The sequence below is a fragment of the Citrus sinensis genome, chromosome 5, assembly GCF_022201045.2.
Source record: "Citrus sinensis cultivar Valencia sweet orange chromosome 5, DVS_A1.0, whole genome shotgun sequence".
NCBI classification, from domain to species: Eukaryota; Viridiplantae; Streptophyta; class Magnoliopsida; order Sapindales; family Rutaceae; genus Citrus; species Citrus sinensis.
The window spans coordinates 27,887,845-27,899,417 of NC_068560.1; the positions used below are offsets into that span (position 1 = coordinate 27,887,845).

Consider the following 11,573-nt stretch of genomic DNA (forward strand, 5'->3'; position numbering starts at 1 on the left):
AAAATTTTTCCATTATGATACTTTTTTCACCCTCATTCAATGTCTTCACTTTTTCAAACAAAAAATCAACAATATTTTATTTTTTTCATATTTAAACACTATTAGAAACAATCAACTAAACATATTGTTGATGCGGAAATCTGCTCGCCCTTTGCCCGACCAGATCGTTCCACCAACGCTTGTGTATTCAATGGGGAGAATATTGCCCTTTTGCCTCCTTCAGCAACTGCGGATGCTCCAAGGGTTGGAATCACTTTTTTCCCTTCTTTCTAATCCTGCACTCACAAAGATAGATCAGAGACGCCAGTAGTTTTACCGGCGTAAACCCTCCGATGCTTAAGTTAGCACAAGGTGTTTACGGAAAAACTATGTAATTTGGATTGTTTGATTTCTTGTAATGCTCTCTAAAACTTGTAAAGAATATAATCTGGTTTCAATTTGGCAGAGTTTTCCCTTCTCTCTCAATTTTTCCGTCCTTTTCTTCATCGGTTTGCCCCCCCTCTTATAGTCGTTGCCCCACGTTTCCGTTTACTCTTCATGCTCCCCCTTTATCGGGTAATGGCAGCCCCTCATGGGACTCTAACCACTATATTGTGGGTAAACGTGGGATACCATATCTCTCTCAACGGTTCAGGGCATGGCGCAACTGTCACGATTTCGTGAGATCGTGTGCCCTTTCTTCGGGTGATGGGTATCTGGTCGGTATATGTCTCTGGTCAGTGCTCATCTCTGGTTGGCACATGTTTGCATAAGGCTCTTTACTAGAGCTCCGCTCGTACCATTCAGCTGAGGTGACTCGCCTCGGGGTGGGAGATGATGGCATGGTTGAGCTGATACTTTTAATTACTTAACACCAGTCCCCCATTTTCTGGTCTTGCGAGTGAAACGAGTTGAGAGTAGAAACTGATAATCGGACCTTACCGACCCCGGGAACTACCTATCTGGTCTTCGCGTTATTGTGATGGATCTGAGGTTCCATCTTCCATCTAAGGAGGTTTTGATCTGAGTATGGGCCTTCATGAGCGTGTCCAATATACATAGCTGGGCTTAGATCTCGTCAGGCCTCTTATAACGGTTAGTGACGTGTCGCTTCCTGACCTTTCGTATTTGAAATTTGAAACGACGGGCTATCTATCCTCGATATACGGCGAATGAGCTGGCATCCGTGTCACTTAAACACTTCCATTTCCCCCTTTTTGTTTCAAATCTCTAGACTAAAACCATCATCGTTTTGTTATCCGTCTCTCCGCCGTAAGCCAACTCCTTCTTTGGACTTTACTCACACTTTCCGCATTAAGAACCTCCGTTTGCTGGGTCCTTTCTCCGTCACGACAGCGCTATCAGTGCCAGTCTATTCCAGGTATTGCCTTTAACCTCTTCTCTGGTTGTTGTTGATTGGGTTTTGTATTGTGGGTTCTGTATTTGTCCATTTTTGTACCCATACACTTGGATATTTTGTGCTTTTCCTTCTTAGACTTCGATATGTCAAACCGAAAGGGAAAAATAATTGTAGATGAGAGTGATGAAGAGATAGAGGATTCATATCCCCATCTGTTTGGACCCAATGATCCCCTATGCTCCTCTCGCGGTGTAGGTCCCTCCTATCATAGGGATACCCCTGAATATCCTCGTCCTATGACCACTTCGCCTTCCCCTGAATTAGAACTTATGGGAAACTGAGGTGGACCAGCGTCGGGCTCTGGTGAGAATCACAGTTCTGGTGGGGCTAGGGTCCCTGAAGAAGTGGGTGATGGTGAGGAGAGCAGTTCCGAGCCGAGCAGACCCCTTAATAAGAGAAACCTTGGCCATAGGATGGAAGCAGATTCTTACCCCATCGATTATATAGCTTGTGCCACCACCCCAACTAACCTACTTAAGCTTAGAAATCTTTACAACATTCCTGAGGAGGTTCTCCTTGTAATCCCCGGGAAAGATGACGTCCCCAGTCGGCCTCATAGGGGGTATGTGACGATGCACCTGGAGAGTTTCAAGTTAGGAGCTCGGTTGCCCCTTCAGCCTTATTTTGCCAAGATATTGGGTGGCATGCATCTGGCTCCAGGTCAGCTTCACCCAAATGGGTGGAGGGTTCTCTCGGTTTTGTATGTGCTATGGGAGAGGTGTGGACTTGAGGAACCTTCCCTTGTTGAAGTAAAGCACTTGTACCAGCTGAGGAGTAGCCCAAAGGAAGCAGGCTGGTACTACTTCATGTCGAGCTCTGCAAAGAGGAAGCCTATCACCGGCTTTCATTCCTCATGTAAAAATTAGAAGAACAAATTCTTCTTTGCTGGAGGAAATTGGTGTCCAGCAGTCCATTCGCTTGGTGGTGATATTCACCTTCCAACGCGCTTTGTCACCCCAGGTCGTTTATTTTTTGCCTATTTTCCTTCTCTGATCGTTACTTATTGGGTTCTTTAACCTTGTTTGCTCTTTCAGAGTTGTGAGGCTTGATCAAGAAACTTGAAGACAGACCATTGCTTCAGGTGGAAACTGCTCTGGTGAACGCGTCTACCTGCCAAGATCTTCTGTCATCAACAAACCTGGTCGGGTCACGTTTAGTGGATGTAGCTGTCGGAATGGATAACAAGATCCTCAGCGCTATGACCAGAAAACATGGTCGGGTTCCAAGCAGCTCCAGCAACCCCCTTCCTCCTTCGAAGAAAACCAATGCTGGTCCGTCCAAGGCTTCTGATCCTGCTCTGCCCCCTCCTCCACCTCGGAAGAATGGTAGGGAGAAGGTGTGTGACAAGAGTCTTGAGGTCAGCATTCAATCTGGGGACCGATCCTTTCCTCTTACGCCTCGGGACCAAGGTGACTATCTGAGCTCGTACCAGAGGGATTATGGAAAATCAGTGGGACCTAAGATGGTGAAGGATATCGAGAGCATGAACCTCACCGAGTTAGCTGGTTCCGTTCAAAGGGTCTCCTTTAAGTTGGCTACCCTGGTTTCGTGCTACAAGAACAAGTCCAAGCGCCATGAGAGGAGGCTTCAAGCTGACAACCAGGACTTGAAGAAAAAGGCTGAGTCTACCGACCGCTCGAAGGAAAAGCTGCTTGATCTGCATAAGTAGATCATGGACCTGGAGGAGAAAGTGGCCATTGCTGAGTCTAACTCCACCAAGCTTGAAGGCGAGCTGGGCGACTTGAAATCTGACCTTCAGGCGACTCAAAGCGAGCGAGATACCTTGAAGACGGCCCTTGAGGAGCAAATCAAGTCTCTGAATGAGCAGGTGGTCGAGCTTAAAGGCAAATATACTGATGTGGACAATCAGCTGGATGCAGAGCACAACTCGGGGCTTGCTTTTTGCTACAAGTGCATCATGTTTGTGCTGAAGGAAGAATATCCAGAGCTTAACATGAGCAAGCTGGAGGCTGGAGTGCAGAAATATATTGCCGAGGTAGATCAGGGGGATAAAGAGCAAGGTGACCAGGATCAGGTGGAGGCTCCATCAGGTCGGGTGCAGGAGGAGGAAGTAGGGGATCGTGCTCTTGAAGCGGGTCAGGGGTCAGCGCCTACTCCCTCCGAAGTTGCTGGTCCTCATCTTTCTGAGATTGTTGATCCTTCATCTACCAAGGCTGCTGAACCTCAGAATCCTTAGGTTTATTTTTTGTATAAATTTTGAACTTTCATCTGTTTGCAAACGTTTGGATGTTTATAAACTTTGGATGCTTTTTGTTTGCTTTCTTGCCATGGTTTTGCTTATGGATTGTTTCTGCTGGTCTTTCAAACGACTGAACAGGAACTAGCACTTGTTTGCCTTAACAAAATTTCGTAAAATTGCCTGCTGGTCCTTTAGGCGACCGAGCAGGAGTAGACACTTGCTTGCCTTAATAAAATTCGTAAATTTGCCCGCTGGTCCTTTAGGCGACCGAGTAGGAATAGGCACTTGCTTGCCTTAATAAAATTTATAATTTTGCCCGCTGGCCCTTTAGGCGACCGAGAAGGAATAGGCACTTGCTTGCCTTAATAAGATTCGTAAATTTGCCCGCTGGTCCTTTAGGCGACCGAGCAAGAATAAGCACTTGCTTGCCTTAATAAGATTCGTAAATTTGCCCGTTGGTCCTTTAGGCGACCGAGTGGGAATAGGTACTTTCGTAAATTTGCCCGCTGGTCCTTTAGGCGACCGAGCAGGAATAAGCACTTGCTTGCCTTAATAAGATTCGTAAATTTGCCCGCTGGTCCTTTAGGCGACCGAGCAGGAATAGGCACTTGCTTGCCTTAATAAGATTCGTAAATTTGCCCGCTGGTTCTTTAGGCGACCGAGCAGGAATATGCACTTGCTTGCCTTAATCAGATTCGTAAATTTGCCAGCTGGTCCTTTAGGCGACCGAGCAGGAATAAGCACTTGCTTGCCTTAATAAAATTCGTAAATTTGCTTGCTGGTCTTTTAGGCGACTGAGCAGGAACTGGCACTTGCTTGCCTTAATAAAATTTGTCTGGTGAGGGAATTTATGCTGAATTCATCTTTATTGAACTTTGCATGGATTACAAAAAGTGAAATATACATGTGCCACAATTCATCATGCATTTAACAGAAATAACTTATCGAAATAAAAATTTGGTAAAGCACTTTGCTTACTCGAAGTATCTCTTCAAGTGCTCAGCGTTCCACGACCTTTTCACATCTCGCTCGTCTGGGTAAGTCAACTTATACGCTCCTGGGCCAGTTGTTCGTACCACTCTGTACGGGCCCTCCCATTTCGGGCCAAGAACGCCATGATTAGGATCTCTTGTGTTTTAGTTCACTTTTCTAAGTACCCAATCCCCTGCTCGAAACTGTCTCATGCGTACGTTTTTGTTGTAGTAACGCATGATCTTTTGCTGGCATTTGGCTACTCTCTACGAGGCCCCTTCTCTTTTTTCCTCCAGCAGGTCCAGGCTCATGCAGATCTGCTCGTCATTTTGTTCCTCGTTGAAATACTCTGTCCGATGTGTTGCCACCCCAATTTCTGCTGGGATTACTGCCTTATGGCCGAAAGCTAAAGCGAATGGGGTTTCTCCCGTGGCCGTTTTGTGGGTGGTCCGGTAGGCCCATAACACTCCTGGTAGCTCGTCGACCCAAGCTCCCTTCTTCTCTCCCAGCCTGGTTTTCAGGAGTTTCTTTATTATTTTGTTTGCTGCTTCTACCTGCCCATTTGCCTGGGGATGTGCTGGGGTACAAAACTTCAGGTCCACCCCCAAGTTTTGACAAAATTCTCTGAATTTGTGATTGTCGAACTGCCTCCCATTGTCTGTAATGATAGCGTAGGGGATCCCGTATCTGCAGATGATATTCTTCCAAATGAAATCCGTTGTCCTTTTATCTGTGATTTGGCTGAGGACTCCCACCTCTACCCATTTAGTGAAATAATCAATAGCTACAATTGCATGAGTTGCGGCTCCTCGGCCTTTGGGTAATGGGCCAATCAGGTCAACTCCCCATTGGGCAAAAGGCCATGGGGATGACAAGCGGTTAGCAATTCTGGGGGCTGAGCAGGAATCTCCGAGAAGCTTTGGCAGACTTTACAGGTTTTTGCCATCCTCTTCGCATCCTGATGCATGGTCGGCCAAAAGTATCCTTGTCGAAGTGCCTTGAAGAACAAGGTCCTCGCTCTTGAGTGATTGCCGCATATTCCTTCGTGAATTTCCCTCAGCTTATAATTTTCCTCCTCATCATCTAAACATCTCAAGAGGGGCAAGGTGAATCCCCGGCGGTACAGTACCTCATCGAGTAGCGTATATCTTGCTGCCCAACATTTCAACTTCCTTGCCTGCTTCTTATCTTCTGATAAAATGTCATCGCAGATGTATGAGAGAATCGGGTCCATCCAGGATTCTTCAGTGCTCACTCTCATTACTTGTGCTTCCTCCCCTATACTTGGCGAGGTCCTCACCTCCAGTGGAACTGACTTGGGTAATTTTGGATCCGCAATTGTGGCCATTCTGGCCAACATATCTGCTCGATAATTCTCATTCCGGGATATCTGCTTTATTTCTACCTCTTGGAAGAGTTCAACCATCTGCTTTGCCTTCTTCAAATAAAGCCCCATCTTCTCTTCCCTCGCTTGGAATTGATCACTGAGCTGATTGCAAACTAACTGGGAATCTGTTCAGATTTCTATCCTCTCTGTTCGTAAGGAGTGTGCAAGCCCGAGCCCAGTGGTGAAGGCCTCATATTCAGCTTGGTTATTCGTGAGCTGGAATTCGAATTTCACTGCATAGGATACCTCGGCCCCCTCTGGGCTTCGCATTACAATTCCTACTCCGGATCTTTGTTCACTACGTGACCCATCAACCATTACCAGCCATATCCCCTTTGGTTTCTCCTGTTCCGCTGGTTGCTCATCCTGAACTTTCTCCCCTGGTTCAACACGGTCAACCATAAAATCGGCCAGAGCTTGGGCTCTGATTGCTCCTCGGGGTTTATAGGATAGGTCGAATTCGCTCAGCTCCACGGACCATTTTACTAACCGACCAGATGCATCTGGTTTTTGGAGCATTTGCCGGAAAGGCTGGTCGGTCATCACAACTATTGGGTGGTCCTGAAAATATGGCCTGAGCTTGCGTGCTACCGTTATCAAACCTAGTGCCCATTTCTCCATCAGTGGATATCTGGTTTCTGCGTCTACCAGGGCCTTACTAGTGTAGTACACAGGGTGTTGCTTTCCTTCCACTTCTCTGACTAATACCGAGCTGGTAGCCTATTTGGAGACTGCCAAGTACAAATACAGCTGGTCACCTTCTCTTAGGGTCGATAGTAACGGGGCGCGGGCCAGATATTCCTTCAGCTGCCCGAATGCCTCCTTATATTCTGATGTCCATTCCATTTTTCTCCCTTTCTTTATGGTTTGGAAGAAAGGGTGGCATTTATCTGTGGCCCGCGAGATGAACCAGTTCAATGCTGCCAATTTCCCTGTAAGGCTCTGCACCTCCTTAACTGTTCGGGGGGACTTCATTTCTATTACTGCCCGTATTTTTTTCGGGTTGGCTTCGATTCCTCGGTGGCTCACCAGGAATCCCAAAAATTTGCCCGAGCTGACTCCAAATGCACATTTCTGTGGGTTCAACTTCATTTCATACTTCCTCAATAATTCAAAGGTCTCTTCCAAGTGCTTCACATGATCCCTCGGTTCTTTAGACTTCGTGATCATATCGTCCACGTATACCTCCATAGTGTGACCGATCAATGGCTTGAAGATCTTATTCACCAACCTTTGATAGGTCGCTCCTGCATTTTTCAGGCCAAATGGCATTACCCTGTAGCAAAACAAACCCATGTTAGTTATAAATGTAGTACTCTCCTCATCCTGCTCGTTCATGGGTATCTGGTTATATCTCGAAAAGGCGTCCATGAAGCTGAGCAGACTGTGACCCAGCGTTGAGTCCACCAATTGATCTATTTTTTGTAGGGGGAAGCTGTCCTTCGGGCACGCCTTATTAAGGTCTGTGAAGTCCACACACATTCTCCATTTCCCATTGGCCTTCTTTACCAGCACTACATTGGAAATTCACTCCGGGTATTTAGCCTCCCTTATGAATCTTGCATTCAACAGCTTCTCCACTTCGGCATTTATGGCCTCGTATCTTTCCTGATTAAAGCACCTCCTTTTTTGCCTCACCAGCCTTGCCCCTTTCTTGATTGCCAACTTGTGGCAAGCTACCCCGCGATCAATTCCTGGCATATCCTCATGCGACCAGGCAAATATATCTGCATGAGATTGTAGGCACTTCACCAGCTCACCTTTTATTGCCTCGCCCAATCCTGACCTGATCTTAACCACTCTACTCGGGTTATTCTTGCTCACCAAAACCTCCTCCAGTTTCTCAATTGGCTCATGGCGACCCTTTTTTGAATCTCCTCGGTTGTCCAGAGTTGTAACCTGTAGTGTCTCCTTGGCCGTTGTAGCGTAACAGCTCCTCGCCATTTTCTGGTCACCTTTTACTACGCCCACAACTCCATTTACTTTGTATTTTAATGCTAGATAATGCGTGGATGTAACGCATTGGCTTATCCTCATAAAAGGTTGCCCCAGTATTATCTCGTAGGGGCTTTTCTCTTCTACTACTACAAAGTCTAGCATTACTGTCTTTTCAGATGGTTTCACTCCTACGGTAATCGGTAGCTCGACGATTCCCATGGGGGTACAGCAGGCCTCGTCCCTCGATTCTCTCTTACAACTCCTCCACAGAAACTTTCAATGGGGTGTACTGTTTGTACGCCAAGCTCTAATCAATTAGTTGGACCGCTCGGCTATCTTGGATATCGTCCCGAGCTGGTTTTGTAAGTAGCTGATTTGGTCGACCAGTCCTGGAATTAACTGTATGCAGTACCCTGGGAGCGTTGTAATAAGGATGGGCAGCTGTTGAGTGTTAAAAAATGCATATTTATAAAGGAGAAAACCGTCATTTTACATTTTAAGTCTTACTAACAACCCTTACTTTTATATATTTAACCTTCTTGTGATTTAATTACATGTGTTTTATTTTAATTAAGTATTTTATGTATTTTAGGGGCATTATAGTCATTTCACAATAAAGGAGAGATCAGACGGCAAAACGGACATCACTTTTGAACTCAGGACGGTCGAAAACCTTAGGAGGAGTATAAAAGGAAAAATGGCACTATTCACATGTACGGTACTATTCACGTGTACGGTACTGTATACGTTACTGTTCACGACACTGTTCACATAGACGGATGATGACGTGGCATTGACCGATGATGTGGCATTGACTGATGAGGTGTCACGATCCTGTTGGACTAAAATTCTTATGTACTGTTGATGGTGACGTGGCAGCATATCAGTGGACGAAAAATCTCGCGTACGGTGCATGCATCACACAGGATTATTTTCAACCAAACCGCGTTACTGTTCATCCGGGTCAAACCGCGTTACTGTTCAAAGTCGGGTCAAACCGTGTTACTGTTCATCCGCGTGGTCAAACGTGGACTGTTGACTGATGACGTGGCGCAATCCTGAGCGTCCAAACTGTTTTTAATCCGATGGCCATGATTTACTCCATGTATCTATAAAAAGGGGGCCTCCCCCCCCTAATTGGATATCTCTGAATCCATTTTTGGGATCCATTTTCTGTAATTCCCTCTCCATCTTGTATTTTCTTCGTATTTTAATAAATTCCTATTTTGCCCCTAGTTCAACTATGAGTGGCTAATTTTTTTTCAAGCTTGGGTTGAAGGTGAAGTCTCAACATGTGTCATGGGCTTAATTTGGTAAATTTATTTTCTCTTCCCCTCTAATTTTTGTGGATGTTTTGACTTCTCGTCGACAAATAATAATAGTCTTGTCTAGATACCGCCTTGGTTACACCGGCTCTCTAGTATAAGGTTATTATTATTTGGCACGATAAGCCCTTAGCACCATATTGATTAGAGCGTGGTTCATGAGGTGTGGATTCCCCCCTCATGATTTAATTGGCATTAATACGGATTATTTAGCCCATGATGCATGTTGATACGGATCCAGATATCCAAGTACGTCATTTCAATAGAATCCTCTTCGATTCATTCTCGCCATTTTAATTCCAGTTTTAGAATTTATTCTCGCCATTTTAATTTAAGTTTTAGCATATTCCAAATCATTTCCACCATAATTCCAACCACCCATTTACAAAATTAATTCTATATATAATTAAAATCCACCTCCTCGTGGGATCGACACTCGTCACCATTGATCTACACTACAATAGATTCGTGCGCTTGCGAGTACATTAAAATTTGCACAACAAGTTTTTGGCGCCGTTGCCGGGGAGGTAAGTAATTTTAATTCATAGAATTAATTTTTGTGAATAATTTCTTTTATTTGTTTTCTTGTATTTTTTTTTCTTATTAAAAAAAAAAAAGAGAGTAAATCTACATTTAAAGGTTAGTATTTCTTTTCTTTTTCTCTTCTTTAAAATTCTGTAATTTAATTTTCAATTTATTTTTTTTCTTTGTAATTTTTGTTTATTTTATTAATTTAATTTTTAGTTAATTTCACGTATTTGTTTTTGTGTATTTTTATAGTAAGGTTGTAATAGCGCAATAAGGTTAGTATCATAATTTCTCCCTTATCTTTATTTTTTATTTGTTTTGTTCCCATCTTTATTTTTTGTTTTGTTTGCATCTTTATTTTTATTTTATTTGTTTTGTATGCATGGTCGTAGGTCATTATTACCTAATCTTGAACCTATAGACCTTGAATTAGAAAAAACACTTCGCACACAAAAGCACATTAAAAATAAATTTGAAATGGATTTGCAACCACAAGAGAGGCCATTTAAGGACTACTTCAGTCCTTTAGCTAATTTGAGCACATCATGCATAAGATACCCTAATGTAGCTGCTAGGAGCTTTGAACTAAAACCTAGTGTGCTAAATTGTCTCCCCACATTTTATGGCCTAGAAAATGAGGATCCATATAATCATCTGAACGATTTTCATGCCATTTGTCAAACTTTTAAATATGAAAATTTTTCAGACGATGATATTAAACTTAGACTATTCCCATTTTCTTTAAAGGATAGGGCTCGTTCATGGCTTAATACATTGCCTGCTAATAGCATTGCATCATGGGAACAAATGGTTACAAAATTTTTGAATAAATATTTCCCAGTACATAAAACCAATGCTATTCGCAGGGAAATCTCGGAGTTTACCCAGAGAGAGGACGAGCAATTTTTCGAAACATGGGAGCGATTCAATGGGCTACTCTTGAAGTGTCCACATCATGGGTACGAGAAATGGCACCAATGCCAATACTTTTTGGAGGGATTATTGCCGAATGTGCAAGAATGGCTAATGGCAACAAGTGGAGGAGAGCTAATGTCAAAAAGTGCATCAGAAATTTGGGAATTCTTCCAGCGACAAGCGGATAATTCCCAACAACGGAGTCGATCACTTAGGAATACTAGACGAATTAAGGGAGTAAATGAGGTTCAAATTGGCGAGTCAACTTCGGGAATCAAAGAAGTCAAGGAGATGGTTGAAGGTCTTGCTCGACAAATAGCATCATTATCGATTGCTAAATCAACAGAACCACATGACCATGACTCATACTCAGATCAAGCCAATGCCATAGGTGTAATGAGAAAGCCATCAAATTACAACCCATACTCCAACACATATAACCCTGGATGGAGAGACCACCCCAATTTTTCATGGTCTCAAGGACTCCAACAGAATGGACCAGCAGCTCCAGCTCCACCAATGCAACCAATTCCTCAAATTTCTCAAGCCTCTCAGCCACCATTTAGACCATACAATCAAAACCAGAATTACTCTCAGCCCAGACCATGGGAGGATTCATTCCAGAATCTTAAGAATCTTACTCACTCCACGATTGAGCAACAGAACCGCACCATTGATGGACTACGAAATGAGTTGAGAGCAGGCTTCAACTCACAAGCTCAATCAGTTTCAAGCCTGGAGAAGATGGTGGGACAACTCGCTTCTTCAGTTCAGACCTTGGCAATGACTGTTGAGAAAGGAAAATTTCCAAGTCAACCAGTGCCTAATCCTAAAGGAGTGCATGAAGCGAGTACCAGTTCACCACAGCAGCATGGAGAGGTCAAAGCAATAATGACCTTGCGAAAAGGA

General features: G+C 44.1%; 1 protein-coding gene, 1 non-coding gene and 1 pseudogene across 2 annotated transcripts; 1 reads left to right on the forward strand and 2 right to left on the reverse strand.

The window, feature by feature from the left end:
- Positions 1-1,482: 1,482 nt before the first annotated feature.
- LOC107177210 (uncharacterized) lies at positions 1,483-3,596 on the forward strand (annotated as a pseudogene).
- Positions 3,597-7,485: 3,889 nt separating this feature from the next.
- LOC127902413 (uncharacterized) lies at positions 7,486-8,115 on the reverse strand. The gene has a single exon (XM_052441320.1). The coding sequence runs from the start codon at positions 8,113-8,115 to the stop codon at positions 7,486-7,488; it is 630 nt and encodes a 209-aa protein (XP_052297280.1).
- A 2,492-nt stretch (positions 8,116-10,607) lies between these two features.
- Positions 10,608-10,711, reverse strand: LOC127902898 (small nucleolar RNA R71). Its single transcript, XR_008055535.1, has one exon. It is a non-coding gene; the product is annotated as a small nucleolar RNA R71 (small nucleolar RNA).
- Between the last annotated feature and the right edge of the window lie 862 nt (positions 10,712-11,573).

Coding starts and splice junctions, on each gene's coding strand:
- LOC127902413 (XM_052441320.1), bottom strand. CDS start 8,115: ATGGGAATCGTCGAGCTACCGATTACCGTAGGAGTGAAACCATCTGAA.